Source organism: Malus domestica, chromosome 08, assembly GCF_042453785.1.
Source record: "Malus domestica chromosome 08, GDT2T_hap1".
NCBI classification, from domain to species: Eukaryota; Viridiplantae; Streptophyta; class Magnoliopsida; order Rosales; family Rosaceae; genus Malus; species Malus domestica.
In genome coordinates this window covers 1,266,890-1,285,959 of record NC_091668.1, presented here as the reverse complement: position 1 = coordinate 1,285,959, position 19,070 = coordinate 1,266,890, and the positions used below count along the sequence as shown (strand labels likewise).

Sequence of the window (19,070 nt, the reverse complement as noted above, 5' to 3'; positions counted from 1 at the left end):
ATAAACTAGGGTTGATGTCATTCAAGAAAAAGTTCATGCCAATTGTCAAAGCTGTATAAAACACAAACGTATGGAGGCGGTACTGCCCTATAAGATATTAGGAATCACAACTACGCAAAACTCAATCCAAATGTCGGGCAAAAGAACATGTAATATGTTAAAACAAACACATGTATTAGCCTAATCCATCTCATGTCATGGAATCTGCCAACAGTTTGGCATATTGAACATCAATCAGGTAAGGGTTGATCAATCTTCAAAACATATTAGAATCAACAAATGCGGAGATATAGAGGCTAGAGTGCATACCTCTCGCTTCTTCTGAGCAGCCAAAGATATCTGTCCCGGCCTAGCAACAATCAAATAGAGGTGTAATGTAATCAGAGACTAAAAACAGTAGAAGTGAAAGCAAAGGCAATTTCAACATGATGGATCAAACCTGGCATTTCATCACGCAATCCAACCATAATTGAAGCTAAAACTGAATACAACTTCTGTATGCATAGTTTTAGATGTATAACAGAACATCTATTACAAAATATACCTGCGCTTATTTTCTGGATTTCAATGTAATACCGCTATTACAAATTTACACGTATGCTTTGACATGAATCACTAATTTGGAAGCTGGAACAAGAAGTTGAAATTATTAGAACACATCATACATGAAAAAGCCTCCCCACACAAGGCACAATCAAAGAGGTAAAAAAGTTCAGAAAGCACATATTTCATCCCTTTGTCTGCCAATAGAGAAATATGCAACTCCGTTCAATTTAATGGAGAGGAAATATGAAGTTAGTGGTTTCTGTATAACCAAAAGAGTAACCATATCAGATTAAAGTACTTTGGCCACCATGGAAAAATGTTCTGTATTCTTGTTGACTAACACAATCCTACTCTGTACACATAGGAAATAATGATAAAAGAAAAAAGTCAGGAATTAGTTTCTCCTCGTTGAGGATCCCTGAATGAAAAATAGGATATGACAAGCCAACTTCTTCGTGCAATCTGCTATCATCTCCATACCAAGTTGATGCATGTAATTGAAACGGACAAAGCAACCTGCTTTGAGAGAATTCATTATACTTCCATTTGCATCCAAAATGGTTGTCCCTGTTGCACTGACCAAACATAATTGCATTTCACGATGCCCGGTTCAACAGGCAACAAACGTGCCCTTTCTACCATTGCTCCTTCTAAATCACTGAAGTGCTTGTTGGCAGTTCCATTAAGAAGATCCGATTTGATTCTATCTGTGAGCCACCACTTCCAAGCTTACTCTGTAAATTCATCCAGGAACTACAGAAGTCCATGCACAAACACAGGCCAATCAACCCAAGGGACCATCAAGATTTCATTGTGGGCTTTGCTGCCATGTGCCTCTCAATCAATGTATCCACAAATGCACGGATCTGCAGTTTTTAAAGCATTGAAGAGAAACTTGGTAAGAAGAAACTAATGTCACTCCATCATATATTAAAGAAAAAACTTCTGTTCATTACCGGGCAAAAATTTTGTACATGCTATCCTGTACTTAATGAAAAAACTTCTGTTCATTCCTTGGTGAAATTGATGTACAGTAACAAAAAGTTCAAGAGAGCATGCACACAAATTCCAAGTTGCCAACAATATTTTATTTTTGCTCGTTCAGGTGAAGAAAGCCAATCTTTGTTGGAAAATAGTTCAAATGTCAGCCAGGAAATCACTTTTGACAGCTTAAAAAAACTCATTAAAGTAAGCATGGAAAGACATATATGACACTTTATAACAAACACAAAATGGAAGAATACCTTGTTCCTGCGCTTGAAATCAAGAAACTCAGAAACAGCCATTGCTTTTTCTGAGTCTGTGGCCAGCTCCATGACCTGAAAATTGAATTCCCCAAAAATTTAAGACTAAAGAAAAACAAAGGAATGGGAATAGTTGCAAAACTGAGTTCAACAAAATCGAAACAGTTTTTTACTGGAAAGCATGGTATATTTTCTGTTTAGTATGACAGGAAGGATAAATGAAAAATTACTAACCTTGGTAGCACTTTTCTTCATGATTGACTTGTATCCCTCTCTATCTATTTTTTTAGCTTTATAAAGGGGCATAAGCAATGAAGCCACATAATCGACAACAGCCTGCTTAATATTATCTGCTCCTCGATGATGACTTTTTAACGACTCCTTGTTCATGGTAACTTGGGAAACAGAGCTCTCATTTACAGGTCCTTCATTCTTCCAGCTGTGTTTTCTCGAAGTCGTATTTGAATCTTCCTCGTCATTTATATATGGTGCTGAATGGAAAAAATCAGGGTCTGCTGCAGCTGCTTGAGATTGCCACATCTCAATGGCATGATAATCCTTTATCCCGGCACTACCAGCTGTATCAACCCATGCTCTTGTATAAATACTGCTGTCGACAGCAGCACTCTCTCCTGAGTGCTCTCTGAAATTCGTTTGACTAGCAGTCTCATTTGGATTGCTCCGCTGCGAGAGGTTATCGACTGACATTCTTGAACTATCAATATTGACGCAAGCAGCAGAGAAATCAACTGACCAGTCCCTAACTTTGCAGTTCCTGGAGTCTATTTCTGATACACAATCTTGTCTACCCAAAACACCACCAGACCACTTCCTCCTCAAATCATACTCATCCATTTGAGGGTACTGCTCCCGTCGAGCAAACTTATGAAATGAGGGAATCTTGGGAAGCTGAAGCAGTGTACTGCTCTTGGCTTCTGAAGATGCATATGCCTGCAATGGACAACAATAACTAAATTCTTGTGGAACAAAATGGCACAAATAGGAAGGGGAGCGGCATTACTATTCACACTAAATTGAGTAGAGTAACGAGAGAAACAAACCTCGGCAGCTGCAAGTGCTGCTGCACGGGCTGCTTCAGCAGCAGCAATGGCAGCTCGTTCTGCTTCTGTCACAGCAACGTCAATCTCCTTTAGCTCAGAATGTGGCCTGCCTGTTGAACCACGAAACCTTGATGAATTGATCTCTGATTTTGAGGAATTTGCTGTTTCACCCTTAATGGATTTGCCATTCACTTTCTTACCATTTGCATTCAAAGGCAAATGGCTTGCGGTGGATGCTGAATCCTGTAAGCTTCCTTTGTGCTCCAAACCACAATGAAATGTGTGTAGAGGTGGCTTACTAGAAGATGGATCTCTAATTGTTTTTCTCTTCCATGCATCTGCAGCAGTTGCTTGCCTTGACAACTTCAATGCACCATTGGAAGCTTTTTCCTTGCGAAAAACTTCAAGCCACACATTAACCAGCTGACTTGCTATGGCACGTATATCACGGCTCGTATGTACACAAACTTTTTCTCTTACAGTCTTCCCAATGCCTACACCAGAAAACAGAGAGATCAACTAATTTTAAAGAAACACATTCTAATGATACACATTAATGCACATAGGAATGCCAGTAGATAAAGATCGAGAAATAAGAAGACAATACCAGACAAGCGCACAGCCAGTAGGTCTGTTGAAACAAGCACAAGGAGCCGAACACAATGCCGCAAGAGTTGAGTCCCAGCCTTCCCCATCGAGTCCTGTTGTACAGAAAAAAAAAAAATTCTAAGAAAGCAAACATTGGATGCTATCAACAACAACAACAAAGCCTTTTCCCACTAAGTGGGGTCGGCTAATTGGATGCTATCAACAAAAAAAAAAAAATATGTGTGTGTGTGTGTGAACATATTGTGAATTCATATTGATTGAATGATTGATAAATATAATGCAGGGTTACCAGTATCCACAAGTTGAGAATAGTCAGCCCTTCTTTGGTGCCAGCAAAGGACTTCAACGTTTCAGCGGGAAGACTTAATAACTCTTTGGCCAGATGCAACCTTCCTTTAGTGGTCTTTGCATTAAAGAACATGTCCTGGAGTAGGGCCTCCTTGTTCTTGTAAAGGACATTTGAAAGTTCAACTGCATCAAGTCTCCTTGTCATGTCTCTAACTTCATCCCTTTCAGAATCTGATTGTCTCTGAATACCCGCAATTGCCTCTGCTTCTGCTGTGTAATCATTTCCAGTAGTAAGTATGTCAATTATACGCACTGCCTCCCGAAGGCCACTCATCATCGCACCACCAACAGTGTCAGGATGCTCCTTGCAGGTAGCTTCACCAGCAAAAAATAGGCAGTTCTCAACAGGTCTCCCTAGTATATCATAATCTTCCCCCGAAGCTCCAACAGCAACATATGAGTAGGCACCATAGCTGAAAGGATCCCTACCCCAATCTGTCACAACTGATGCAACAGGATCAGGTACTGAAGCCTCTCCAAACAATTTACGAAGTACCGCTAAAGCATGGTTAACATGTTCAGAAGGGCTCATCTTTTGCCCATCTATAGCTGCCTTACCAACCACTAAAGCTATAAGAACAGGAGCCCCAACGGTTTTCTTGACATTCCAGAACATAAAGCACTGGCCCCTCAGGTCTGTTTCCTCAGCAGTTGCTCCAAAGTAATCCACAGAGTCATCCCAAAAGACATCCGGAAATTCCAAAACTACTTTATTAAGAACTCCAAACCCAAGTCGCAGGATGGAAGAATGTTTCCAGTGGGGTAACGGTGGGGAAAATTTGATAGTTTCTGCTTTTAAGCAACCAAGAGGTACTGTTACCAAGACTGCATCTCCCGAAAAATCGTTGCCATTAGATGTGGAAACCTTGACTTTGTTACACGGGTTAGTATTCAATCCAGCATCCTTGGTGCCATATGAAACATCAGTTACTACATGATTCAAGCGAATTTGAAGTCCTTCTCCAAGAGACTCAATAACAGTGCTATAACCCCCTTTAATCATGCAGTGAGCTCCTCCAAAGCCACCATAAACATCATCCTGGTTCCAGTTGGGGAGAGATACCTCCTTCAGCAGAGTAGCACAACCATATTCCAAATTGGCAAAATGCCAATCCATGACCCTCCTCTCAAGAGGGCTCAAAAGCTCTTGCTTTTGACAACTTTCTTCAGCTCTATCAATACTTTTTTTGGCATCAATGAAACCATCCATTAAACCATTCAGTTCTTTCGCTTCAATACTAGTCCCTGTTTTTGCCATACGACGCCTCTTGAGGGCATATTCCAAACCTTCCTCGAGGGACATTCTTGTCTGTTCTCCCTCCTTTGCAACAAGCAATACCATGTCATCGAGAAGGCTGTTGAACTCTGCTTCCAATGCTTCATCCAGATCTGCAGGAACCTTTTCACCTGTTGCAATGTCATAAAGAGGGCAATCACTGTTTAAGACAGTCAACTCAAGGCCCAGCTGAGCACAAACCAAAGAGGAGGGGTCTGGTCGTCTTTCAGTTGCCCAATCAGCCTCAACACCAGTTATAATGCTAGCACCAAGATCCACAGGAACTGATAGAGATGACCTGTCTGTATAAACACGGCCCCCTATCCTACTCCTAGCTTCCAATATAGTGACTGAAAAGCCCTGACGTTGTAAGTGGCGTGCAGCAGTTAATCCAGCAGGACCAGCACCTATGACAATGATTTTCTTTTTGACTTCCAGACCGCATTGCAGATTATTATTTCTCACTGCATGATCTTGCGATGCACACTGAGTACTATGTGATACATTCTTTAACTCTGGAGTTACAAGAGGGATGCCTCCATCACCCAATGTCTCACCAATTGGAACACTACTTGAAACATCCATATTGTCCAATTTACTTTGTAACCTTGCATCAACACTTGTGTTTTCCAGGTGATCTGCCTTGCACTCAGCATGGTTTGTTGCATTGGATAATTCCAATGCCACTGTAGTAACAAGCTCATTGTCTCTTGAGACTCCCTGCGTCGAGTTGTTGCTTTTGATTATGACACCACTCTTCGCATCAATTTTAGTTTTAGAACTCTTAACCTGGCCTATGATAAAGGAAACTCCATCCTCTGAATCAGCAACTGAAACCCCAGAAATTTCCTCGAAATTTTTTTCTCTCAAAATTTTATAGTCATGCTTGGAACCAGGTTCTGCTTTATCCTTCTCACGAGCAATTCCAATATTTATATAGCCCTGTCCAAGTTTTGATACATAGGAACAAAATGAGACAAGCTCATACTGCAACCTTCCTAAGGAAATGCAAGAATGAAAAGACACTAGGCAAAGAGGAAGAAGACTGATCAATATTGGACTGGCACATATAAAAATCCCTAAATGCTTTATAAACTTACACTGAGATCAAGGAATGCATAAATATCCTTAATTAGGGAAGCACGAGGTGAATCATCCGCACAAGAAGTATCTGTTACCCCACAATCAGTAAGAGGCAAAATTCGACTAACATCTTTATTCCACAGAGCAAGGATCTGATTCCTGTATTGCAATACCATCAAACATTGGACAAAACCACTTAAAGAAGAAAAAAAATCTAAACCAAATGCCAATAATACAAACATAAATATACCATCAATTTTATTAATGTCAACATAAGTAAATTTAAAAAGAAAACTCAACCCATTAAGGTCAAACAGAACTTAGCGTTAGTAGGATAAAACAGAAAACCAAACATTTGAATAATTAGAAAGAATTGTTGAGTAAAATTGTAAAAAGGATAAAAAAAAAACAGCTACAATTAGTATCAAGTACAAAATGCTGAAAGATGCAATTCGTACAAGAAACCCCTATTATTTTACGTGCAGGTTTCAGATTAATAACTAACCTGCATTCCAAATAGTCCTGAACCCCACCTCTGCGCTTCAAAATCTCTTTGAATTTGATCTTCTCAACAGGACCGACTGCATTGGCTTTAAGACCAGCAGACACTGCTGCAGCCTCACCACTTTCAGACTCTGTACCAATACTTGAAGAGGAATCAAACTTCACTCTCATTCTAAATGAATTGTCACCATCTGAACCTTGATCATTTATCAATACGTCCCAATCAGCATCCCCCTCATAAGCCATGTCTCCATGCCTACGCTTTCTAACATTGCGCCCCACACGCTGGATAGCTGATAGCTTAGTGCTTTTGTTTTCAACATCTGGTAGAGATACTGTGTCTTCTGGGCAACTCTCATTTTCATCAGCCTCTTCACAAGTGATAAGATGATCATGAATTGGAACATCATTTTTCTCCTGTAAAGGACCAGAAGCAAGCCCAGGATTCTTAGTGTAAGTAATTAGACCATTACAATTACTGTGAGTGTCTTCCATCCCCACAGTGTTTGAGGCAAAGTTCAACAACTGATGTTGAGTATGCTGGGAAAAGTTTGGACATCTGTCAGAATCAAGCTCATCCTCAACCTTCACATGGCATGTCAAGGAGTTCTGTTGTAGATGTAAGGAGGACACCAAATGTTTGTCCTCCAACGTATTTTCACATGACTTATCCAGAAGATCATCATTACAATGAGGCCGCATAATTCCTTTCCCAGCTGGAGAAGAGGTTTCACAGTCTGCAGCTGAGGTGCATCTACCCAAAACATCCTTGGACTGAATGGAACCTCCTATAGAGCAGTGCTTCAATCCATCCTCAAAAGTTCGCATTTGCCGTGTCAAATGTTTGCTGTCTCCATCATTAACTTCATCTGAGCTGCATGGTCCCTCTTGAAAATTTGAACCAGAAGGAGCCACTATGGCTTCATTGTTAATCAATTTGGAATCAAATCCTGAATGTGAGTAGACAGGAGCTCGATCTTCTGCAACGATTTTGTAAGGCCTTTTATGATTTTTATCATTGAATGTCTCTTGATTCTCCCTGTGGAGGTTAGAGGCTTGACATAATCTGTAATCAAAACTTTGACTTTCATCTGCCTTACAATGATCAGAGGCTGAATCCAATGAATTTGAATCAGATAACGGCGTGTTTTGTGCAACACCATCCACACTAGGTTTCAACCCTTCCTCCAAAACCTTAGAACCACTCTTCTCCTTTGGACTTGAAGAGGCACGAGAATTCATTACCAAACCAGATTGTGACTTCCGGGAAAATGCTGGTAACGAATCTCTCAGATGATGATCCAAAGAGCTATTAGAACCTTCCCCAAATCTCATAGACCTAGAAATCTTGGGTCTCTTTCCCCTTACATTTCCATTAAGCTTGTTTTCTACCCCTATATCGATAGTCACATCAGATCCATCATCACCCATGACAGGGCCTTTCTCTAAAACTCTTGACACCGATTTTGCATCTAATCCCCCGTCATCCACATGCCCATTAGAGGACCGATCCAAAGACTGTACACCATCCAAATCAAAACTCCTCCCCCTCATAGTTCCAGTCCCAGAATCTTTCTTAGGACCCTTCAACTTCTTCCTCAAACTTGCCAAGGTATCATCCAGCCCCCCCAAATACTCTTCTTCGTCCTCAATCTTCTGGCCCCTTTCGCCGCCACCCTCTGACCGCGGCTTAACCTTCTTAGGGTTTCTCTGCCTCTTTAACTTCAACAGTGACCCAATTGGCTCATCATCATCAGAATCAACCATATTCGCCTCAAGAAATTTTGATCTTTTCTTAAAGCCGGACTTCTTGTCCTCCCCATCCATTTTGTCAACCATATCTTTTTACAAAAACACAGTCTTTCGTAACCCTAATCCAGCTTCAGTGCCCAAATCAGGGAAACCAATCATCACTTTCCACTTCTCTATTGTCAAAAAATTAAAGCTCATGATTCACATGCACCTCGCCTTAAAGCAATTCAGCCACAATTATCAAAAATTGAAGCCACGCCTAGAAATCCCAACACCCATCAAATCGCAGACAATCACAAACTTTAACAATTCAAAATTTCGCAAAATTCAAATCCTCGATAAGCTTCTGCCAAGGATTAAGCTCCTCTATACCTTCTGCCAATGGCCTCCCTCTACTCTAAGTCCTCAATCGATAAAATCTACCATTGCAAAATACAGAGAGAAAAAAAAAGGAATTATAAAATATAAAATCTACCTACGGTTTTTCAACCAGTTACTAAGCCCTAATGAGAGGAAAAGAGAGGGGTGGGCGGAGGTCAGACCTGTGTGCGGCGGAGCTCCACCGCGATGGCGTTAATGGATTCGTCAGAGGGAGTGAAGTGCGCACGTTAGCGTCGCGTTGGAAAATATTGGGAAGTTCGGCTGTATAAAATAAAGTGCGCCGCGGGAGAAATTAAACGGGGTGAAATAAAAAGAAAAGGAAAAATTAAAAGAGGAACTTATTGAGGTGGGATTTTTGGCCCCACACGATTTGTAGAGACAGTGCGGGAGTGAAAATAAAAAGTACACACCGATGGAGAATGCTAACATTCAGTACTACGATTTGATGATATTTTTTTTATTTATAAGTGAAAAGTTTTATGTTCGAATTTCGTAGATGACGAATTCGATACCAAATTAGATTGTCCATTGTATGATTTAGCCGAACTCCCCACTTAATATAAAAATATTTATATACTAAAAAAAATATTCTTTTGAATTGGGGATCGGTTGCCACGGAAGTTTTTTTTTTTTTTTTTTTGAGAGAGCCTGAAAGACATAGGCAGTCTCTCTTTAGTTATGTGATACACATGCATCATAGGTTGAACATAATACATGTTGTACAAAATACTAATATTCATTTCCGATCATTGAATCACTCGTTGTGGTTAGAGAAAATGCCTTTGGCACCACTTAATTATGATTTTAGAAAAAATTCCACCAAACAAAAAAAAAGTACGTAAATTTTCAAAGTTTTTGAAAAATATTAAAATGGCCCTTATGTTTAGTAAATTGTCATTTTGGAATGGGAAAAAAACACATTATACAACATTAACATCAGTTGTTTATACAATAGTGCTATATGTTAAACGTTGTGAGATATTTTTGTGACGTGAGAGCATGTTGGATTATTAGGCCTACTACATGAGTAAATCTGATAGAATTGTTGGATTCACTACATAAATAACCCATCTCTGATATAAGATCAGAATGTGAGCGTCTAACTATAAATCAATTATTGATGGATGAAGAGACACATAATATTTCAATCGATTATGTTGGACTCCATGTTTTGATACAAGATATTATCTACAGACAAAATATTTCATCTATCTTAACATACCTTTTTATGTCACTTAGTACTACGGTCTAGTAGTATTTATCTTCACTTGTAAATCATAGATCTTAGGTTCGATTTTCGTCACTTACTAATATCAAGTTAAGTTTGGCAGTATAATTTTTTTTTTTAACAAACGATATTATCTACACTAAAGGTAAGAGAGTGGGGCCTTACTATCCAAGAAACCGCCTTTTTGAAGATCGTATTATACCTTGACAATTTGGAAAAAAAATGATTCTATACCTTCACAAGTCAATGACTCAATGCACATTTTGGAACATGATCTTGATTCGAAAGTGATTACATAGCTATCTAAATACCATTAAAAGATAATTGATGATGTCAATACCACCCAAACTATTGATTTCCCAAATTTCTTAAGTCTTAATCCATCATTAAAATGGCACCACAATAGGTCGGTAAATATTGACTTGAAACTAACTCATATGGGTTCTTAAGAGTTCATTTGTTTGATTGTACCACTTATTGTGAAGACTTAAATAGTTATGGATATATAACAGCAATTACTCTCTACGAATACGTTCACTTACCCTGCTAAATATAGATGCACTGTGAAATTTGGGAAAGCTTCTCATTAATTAATTCCATACTTTCAAGTGTTTTTTCTCCAATTTACTTTGCGTTATTAAATTTATAAACTGGTTTGTATTGAAATGACAAAAAAAAGAAGGAAAATGAGGTAAATATACATGGAAATGTTATCTTTTTTATAAATCATGTCCCATTGGGACATCCGATAAAATTGGAATGATATAAAAACGATTAGCATAGCTCTTGCGCAAAATAACACGTATCAATCGAGAAATGATCTATTGTTGTACTTTAAAAAATGTTCATAACCAGTCCTTTTCTTATTGGGCCAGAATTCAGTTCATGGGCTCTTTTTATATCGATCTTGGGCATCTCTTTCTATTGGGCCTGAATCCAATTAGTCAAAATTTAATGGGCCTAAATTTAAACGGTCCATTTTTACTGGTTCGGCTGCAGAGGAGAGACAGCCACTGTGCTTACGTTTTCACTCCTCACTCCTCAGCAGTCAGCTTCTCCACCGAGTGAGGTGGCTACTGCGCCAAGTTGCTGACTTGGGAAAGCAATTCCGATGAGCAGCCAGCAGAGACGTCCGCCGGACCCAGTGGCGGTGCTGAGAGGCCACCGCGCCTCCGTCATGGACCTTTCTTTTCATCCTTACCTACCTCTCCTGTTCACCGGGTACGATTCAACACTTATGCAAGCTACCCTTTTGTTAATTTTCCTCAAAGATTATAAATTTTGATCAAACTCGCTTCTTTTTTTCTTTTTTTTTTCGTTCTAGTTCATCAGACGGCGAGTTGCGGATTTGGGATACTATCCAGCATCGGACTGTATCCTCAGCAGGGTAGTTCAAATACCAATTTTCCATTTTTTATGATCAGAAAGTTGATATCTTTTTTGTTTTGGAATGAAAAGGACAAATTTTATTTGCAATTTTCAGGGTGCATAATGCAGCACATGGTATTGCTTCTGTTGCTTGTACTGCCAAAAGAGTTATCAGGTGGTTTTCTTTTCATTTTTTCTACTCTTATTTGCTTGTCAGATACACACACACACACACACACACACACACACACACACATATATATATATATATATATATATTGTAGTGCTAGAATTGGAATTTGAAAATGTTTGTGTAGCCAGGGTAAGGATGGAACGGTTAAGTGTTGGGATATTGAAGATGGAGGTCTGTCCAGGTTCTCAGCTAGTTCTCATGAATGTAGCCTGTAGTTATTCGGTTTCCGTTGTACACTGCTTCATTTGTTATTTTTGATCATGGCTTGTGCCTCATTACTTTTGAACCTCGATATCGCCTTGGCAGGGTTCCATCTGTTACAATCAAGACAAATTCTTACCACTTTTGTAAACTTTCCTTGGTGAAGAGGCCTCAATCTTGTTCTACACGGATGGACGGGGTTAGGTTTTGTGACGGAGAGGAGAGAAGGGTGAAGGGGACTACCGATGAAGATACTTTGGACGACAGTAGAGACAACGGTGAAGGGGATCTGCCTGAGCAGCCCAGCGCCTTTGAAGGTTTGTTGAAATTTGGAACTGTATTCTGGTCAGGAATATTGTCTCTGCACTTTAGCTACTTTCTCTTAGGAGATGAAGGCTTAGACTTTAGATTTATCTATTAATTGGATTTTGAATAGTGGTCTCTTCTATATTTGAAATTTGTTTTGCTCTTTATTGCTCTGTGAAAGTTCAGAAACAAGAATGTTGATAGACAGTTTTTGAAAACAGAAAATACTCAAGATGAAGGATCTAAATATGTCGCTGTAGCAGGGGAGCAGACTTCTGAGGTCTGTATCTAACCTTGATTATGTCTAGTTAGACGTTCATTTTTGGAGTCTCGATTACTCACTACCGTCATGTGGTTGGTTTGCAAAGGTTGAGATTTGGGATCTTAGTACTGCAGAAAGGTTTGCACGGTTGCCTCAAAGCTGCTCTGGTGGCTCCTTGGGTATTCCTTCCAAGGAGAGCGGTCCCTTTCTAATTCATTCAACCTTTGGCTTACTAGTTTCTGGATTGGATTGTGTTTCAGTTTATAGCCGACGTTTTTGGGCCATCACTTTTCTGTCCATACTTTCTTATCGTTTTCATCTAGTTTATGTCAAATGGCATTAATTATTGTCAGGAATGTGCATGGCAATTCAAGCATTCTCACCGTCTGAATCACCGGGATTCTTAAATGTCTTGGTCGGGTATATTCTTTTTCACTTCTCATTATGTATGTTTTATGAAAATGAGTACATGATTAAAATTTTGATGAAAATGTAGATCAACCGTGTGTGTCTGCGACTCTGTGGTTTTAATGATGTTTGGCTTCTTAGTCTTCAGCTACTCGTAGTAGAATCTCTTTTGTTTGTTCTGTTTGTCTGTTGTCAGACTCTGTTAAAAAACTGCTCAAATTTGTTTTTCATCATTTTCTTTTGAACCAATGTTCTTAGGAAAGGTTGTTCAGAAGTCATATGTCATGAGTTTCTTGACTAGTTATCTGTAGCAATCTTAGATCTCTTCAGGGTGTATGTGGTGCATTCACTAAATTGAGCAAATATTTTGGGGTCAGAAGAATTTGATAACCTGGTTTGTGAGTTGTTGACACGCAATGTGAGAATGAGATGTATGTGTCATACATGAGTTATCCTACCCTTTCTAACTTTGGGGATGCCGGATTAAGATGTGTGTATAACAGATCTTAAAATTTGTTTATACAGTGTGAGCATGCACCCATTTTCATACATGTTATAATCACTGAAGAAGGATCATTCTGCATTTGGTTTCTGGAATTGAAACGTGAGGTCAAAATTTGTTATTTTCGTCATTTTTATATGTCTATTCTGATTTTGTTTCTTTGTTCTACATTGTACAGTTATGAGGATGGTTCCATGCTTTGGTGGGATATTAGAAATCCGGGGGTTCCAATGACCACTGTCAAGTTTCATTCAGAGCCAGGTGAGAGACCTAGAATCCGAAGAACCCCCGTGCGTTTTTATTACCCATTCTCATTTTTCCTTTTGAAACAAGCCATGTTTTTTCATGTACCTTGTCTGTAGTTCTAAGTCTATGCGTTGATGGGTCATGCAATGGTGGTATCTCAGGAGCCGCTGATGAGAAAGTTTTGCTGTATAGTTTGGATCCTTCAATGGTAATAGTCATGTTTGTAAGTTTGTAGTACTACTCTAAGCAAAATTTAAGCGATATTTTATATCTCTTTTGCCGTAATGTTGTGCTGTCCAACCTAGGGTACGTGCGTGATCAAGAAAGAAATTGTTTTGGAACGACCTGGAATTTCAAGCACTTCCATTCGACCTGACGGTAAAATTTTTGCAACAGCTGGTTGGGACCACAGGTTTGGAACATAACTTTCATTTTGATATTTGAAGTGTACTGCATTCTTATGTATTTTTGCCCTTTTTTTGTTTCACCTCTTGATGGCAGAGTGAGGGTGTATAACTATCGTAAAGGAAATATTCTTAGTTTTCCTTAAAGTGAACAGTACCATGAGCTTTTTGTTATAACTATCGTTGCGTTCTTATGTCTTTTTGCCCTTTTTTCATCTAGCATATAAGCCGATCTGCATTCTTATGTCTTTTTGCCCTTTTTTCATTTCGCCTCTTGATGGCAGAGTGAGGGTGTATAACTATCGTAAAGGAAATGCTTTGGCGACATTGAGGTATCACCATGCAACGGTATGATCCTGTTTTCAAACAACAACGCTTTCTTGCTTTTGATGCTATACTCACTACCGAGGGCCTGATTCTACGTATTTGCTTGTTTTTGCAGTGTAATGCGGTTTCTTATTCCGGTGATTGTAAGCTAATGGCATCTGCATCAGAAGATACGACGGTGGCGCTATGGGAACTCTACCCTCCTCAAACTTAAAACGAAACGATCTATTTGTAATGAGGTCGTGAGTTCAAATTCTCCTCTTAATGATTAGTGTAGATTAGTGTAAAATATCGTTTCTACTGAAAAAGTTATATGGTCTATTGGCGCACCATGTAAGCACACTAATTGAAAAACAAACAGAATTATAGCATGAAGGATTAAGTTACATTGAAGATGCTATTATAAAAAATCACTTGTAACGTCGAGTTTTCGTCAATGCCTTGTATATATTTGGTTGTTTTGCACTTCAAGCAAGTGTTACTGTGACAAAATTTGAGCAAGACTTGTTTATATTTTAATTGTGATTAAATTGAAGAAGATCTAATGTAGATAATGAATTAAACTCTAATGAGATATAAAACTGACGCTCAAAGGCGGATGTACATTGGTACCAAGGTGGTCCTAGGACCATCCCGAGTTCGGGAAACATTACATGTGAAGGTCTTATGAGAATCCTTCGAATGTTCGGTATGAGTTCAATTTGTGCTCATCAAGTGTTTGATGTAATGTGCTAGGCATATATGGGTAGGTTGCGTTGAGAGCACTTAACAAATTTTCTCAAATGCATTTATCAAATTGCTTCGGCATATATGGATATTTGTTGATATATGCACAACATAGTTCAGTTGATCACAACAAATCCACTAAGTGTTCGACGAAATGCCTCAATAATAAACTGAATTTTTTTCCCGCTTCATGCAATCAGTTTCTAGTAAAAACTTAGACATTTAACACTATGACTCCCTAAGGAAAAGGATCCTCCTTTTCCTGGGGATCTCGAGAATCCCGTGATCGTGATTGTTCATCATGCATTGTGCGGTCAGTAATAATGTATTTAAATTACATTATTACTTGATTATACAATTGAATTGTGAAAGTTTGACTCTCATCCTTTCTTTCCCTCAAAAGAAAAATGTTTCTTCACAATAAGTTGGCACTTGGTCGTTGTTTCCAAGTATTTGAGTTCACATTCGTTATATAATAGGCCTCTTAGAAACAGCCACTCTGAGAAATATCACATGAACACGTCGTCGTGATCATTGTAGAAGCAGCAAAGGATAAGACGTTTGGAATCTGTTTCCCTTATCTGATAATCAACAGAGTGCCGACCTTCCTAACTACGGTTCTATTAATTAATTTAACAAACCTTATAATCCCTCTTCTTAATTAAGCAACAATATTCAAGGCGAAACCAAAGTGGAACCAAACAGAAGAGGAAAACTAAACAATAAGAATTAATGAACCACCAAAAGATGGCACAACGGTTGGAGATGAATACCAAACCTGTATTTTACACGGTATGTCCTGACTTTGATTTTTGATGCTGGTGAATCGCACGATAGGGGCCAGGAGATGCTAAAATGCCTCTGGAAGTCTTCTTGCCTCCCAAAGGGTGGATGCCAAAACAATAAGAATTAATGTTGACTTTTATTTTTATAATCATGAAATTTATTAAAAATTTAAACAATATGTAATATATATAGTGAAAATACTGAAGCTGAGCTGTGCGAAGGTTGGATGTCCATGGTCATGGTTACCAAGCAAAAAATATATAAGTTGCAAACGTTTTAGGGTATTTTCTGGACCTCCATCTCTTACCAGAAAAATATGTGTAATTATATATTTTTGGTCCCTCCAACGGCAATGGTTTGGTTTTGTCTCCTGCTGGTAAAGCAAAATGCATGGGTGATTATGGCCTCTGATGCTTACTATAGGTTCATGAATATATGAAAGATTTGACTCGCACAGTTTGGTGGTTAGCTTGGCAGGCAGCACGCATGGCTGCTAAACATTCTTTTTGCAGGTTCATGGAATAAGAGCTTAATTTAATTTGTATGGATAATTTCACACGAGTTCAAACTTTCTGCATTTATTTTGTGTGTGACTTAGTTTCTATCGTTGATTGACATGTGTTTATAAACTTAACCCTCTTTAACTATGTTGTTATAAACTTAATACGTGTCAATAAGTGATAAAATTCACAGAGAGGCTACATACAAAATGAACGTTGAAGATTTAAACTCATATAATATTGTTTACATGGAAATTAATTAAGGGTTAAGCACTTATATTATGATTCATAAACACTTTAAAGCTTTTTTGTCAAACGTAAATATCATAATCATAATCATTAGCAGTTGTCAAAAAGCATTTTTAGCTCCTTTGTAAGCAACTCCATCCAAAATAAATTTTTAGTCCTTTCGAATACTACGAACACAAACAAGAAAATATGATTGGCAAACAATAAAAATAAACAAATGTTGACCACAAGAACGAGTATATATATGTGAGGAAACTTTCACTAATAATATTCTTGGACCAAAACATAAAAATATATAGAACTAATTAAGGAATATCGCATGTCAACAATATATATAAAATACATATACGAATACGCATGGTGTAAATTGTTGAGTAAGACGTGCTGTATTTTTTCTATTTTCCACGGCCCGACAATTTGAGTTGATCAATTTACCAATCATTGCAAGAACAAGATCAGAAATACATTATAAATTTAGTTGAAGAATGTATCTGTCTAAACCAACCGTATCAAAGACATTCTGAATGAGCCCCATCAACCGTATACATAATTATCCAAGTACACTAAGGAATATCTCACTTAATAACAAATATAGAATTAAAAGATGCTTTTTTAATAAGCACCCTACATAATGTTGAATGCACACTAGGTTAAAATTTAATATTAAATGGCTTTTGCACACTGCTATGCAATGATAATTTTGACCTTATTAGATTTTAAATAAAAAACGAAATTTCCAAAATACACGCAAAATCACTTTTAAAGTATTATTTATTTTCTTCAGCAATCAAAACCTCATCACCCTCCATTGTTGGAAAAAAAATCTTACCCAACAAAACTACAAACATATTGATTGAGAAATTTTTTTTTACGAATGAAATACGAAATTGATGTTTCAGAAGCTTCACATTCAAACTTCACATTAAAACTTCACATAAAATAATTATTCAAGCCTGCTTTTACTGTGTGTCGACAACCCTGCTGAACTGAGCCTTGAGCCTTCTCTTTCTTTTCCTGAATGTTGCCTCTTCATTATCTAACACACCCCCACCTCCGAAACCTTCACTTCACTTTCGTATATGCCCATCCCTCCTTACCCAATCCTTTTCCCTTTTACTGTATCATTAAACTTTATAAAAGTATTAAAATTATCAGTTTGCTTGACATTTAATGATTTTGAGGTGTATGATTTTGCCAATATTGCTACTAATCAACAATTTTAAATAATTTTGATCTTTTCACTACTGCTACTAATCAACATTTCAAATAATTTTGATTTTGGAGTGTATAATTATCCCTTTCGCTTCCTGAATCTTGGAACTACCGGTACTAATCAACAATTTTAAATAATTTTGATCTTGAGGTATGTATCATTCTTATCAAATAATATTCATCAGTTTGCAAGACATTTTATGCTCTTAGATGTTTAGTGATGTAAAGCGTTAAGTTTTGGTGCCACTGCCACAATATCCCGATGGTTATAAGGCATAACTGTAGATGAACTTTCTCAGCATGACCGTGTATACGTGGGATGTATAGAGAATGTGGGGTGTATAGAGTATGAGGTTGTATGTAGAAAATGTAAGTAGTATGTTGAGAATATGGGATGTGAGAGTATTATAGGGGAGTATGTGAGGTGTACTAAGATAATTTTTAATTGAAAAAACAAATGCGGGTGTATTAAGGATGTAGAGTTTATTCGACAATATGTGGGGTGTCAATATAATAAACCTTAAAAGATCATGACTTCATTTGTTGCAAACAAGGTTTTAAAATACGATAGATGATAATTGAGCTGCTAACTGGGACCTAGGTTCAATCTATTCATACGTATCGAACAAATTAATTAATGGTTGTAATATTAACAAGTAGTACCCTCATAATCTACCTTCAATTTATCAGATCACGTCATAGTGTTTTGAGGAATAATTCATGCCATATTGTTGAGAATCCCTGATCGATAATTTGAGAAGCCAAATTACAACTTATAATGTATGGTACAATACCTAATTACACTGAAACATCTAGGAAAATACCTCAATGATTCAGGGTTGGGGAGCAAGGTATGACCAGAACAGGGCGCTATATTAATGGAATGTAAGATGTCATTATCAATCATGTTCTGTTAACTACCTCAACCATAGAGGAATTGGAACCTCGCAAGATTTTACAATTAATATTAGACCAAATGTCAAGAGACTTAAGAGAATACTGTAATATCAACAATTAATGGGCAAAGCTATAATTTAGCATCAAACTCGTTATTATACCACGAGAGTCGAATTTAAAAAATCTTAACTTACTCTTGAATAAAATACTGGATTAGATATATACCAAGTTTCATTCATCTTACTTATCCATCATCGAAAATAATACAACTCAATATAGTGCTAATTAATGACATATACTTGTTGATTAGAGGAGCACTCCCTCACTTATTAATTAGTTTATTGCACGATCAAGAGGCCCTTCCGATTTATATCAATTTTCATGATAGGAACCTAATGTCGTTCTGGTATATATATATATATATATTATATAGTGTGTGTTCTGGTATATA

At 37.7% G+C, this 19,070-nt stretch overlaps 2 protein-coding genes and 1 non-coding gene across 11 annotated transcripts; 2 read left to right on the top strand and 1 right to left on the bottom strand.

Annotated features, from left to right (window-relative positions):
• Positions 1 to 790: 790 nt before the first annotated feature.
• On the bottom strand, positions 791 to 9,112 carry LOC103440278 (lysine-specific histone demethylase 1 homolog 3-like). The gene is made up of 9 exons (XM_070827013.1): positions 8,966 to 9,112; positions 6,673 to 8,842; positions 6,185 to 6,326; positions 3,750 to 6,026; positions 3,459 to 3,552; positions 2,852 to 3,345; positions 2,025 to 2,741; positions 1,791 to 1,865; positions 791 to 1,412 (listed from the first exon to the last, which is right to left on the bottom strand). Exons 2-9 carry the CDS (start codon positions 8,508 to 8,510, stop codon positions 1,347 to 1,349), a joined length of 5,703 nt encoding a protein of 1,900 aa, XP_070683114.1. The 5' UTR covers positions 8,511 to 8,842; positions 8,966 to 9,112; the 3' UTR covers positions 791 to 1,346.
• A 1,650-nt stretch (positions 9,113 to 10,762) lies between these two features.
• Positions 10,763 to 10,863, top strand: LOC114826683 (U6 spliceosomal RNA). Its single transcript, XR_003775741.1, has one exon. It is a non-coding gene; the product is annotated as a U6 spliceosomal RNA (small nuclear RNA).
• Positions 10,864 to 11,031: 168 nt separating this feature from the next.
• On the top strand, positions 11,032 to 14,686 carry LOC103440279 (protein DECREASED SIZE EXCLUSION LIMIT 1-like). 9 transcript variants are annotated; one of them, XM_008378954.4, is made up of 13 exons: positions 11,032 to 11,253; positions 11,357 to 11,419; positions 11,516 to 11,575; positions 11,718 to 11,774; positions 11,900 to 12,111; positions 12,322 to 12,380; positions 12,469 to 12,541; positions 12,716 to 12,782; positions 13,451 to 13,533; positions 13,635 to 13,726; positions 13,824 to 13,930; positions 14,207 to 14,270; positions 14,365 to 14,686. In XM_008378954.4, exons 1-13 carry the CDS (start codon positions 11,144 to 11,146, stop codon positions 14,461 to 14,463), a joined length of 1,146 nt encoding a protein of 381 aa, XP_008377176.3. In that variant the 5' UTR covers positions 11,032 to 11,143; the 3' UTR covers positions 14,464 to 14,686. The 9 variants fall into 9 exon arrangements, with proteins under 9 accessions (XP_008377176.3, XP_070682937.1, XP_008377177.3 ...); XM_070826836.1 differs by having other exon boundaries at positions 13,635 to 13,741; XM_008378955.4 differs by having other exon boundaries at positions 12,469 to 12,562; positions 13,680 to 13,726.
• Positions 14,687 to 19,070: the final 4,384 nt, after the last annotated feature.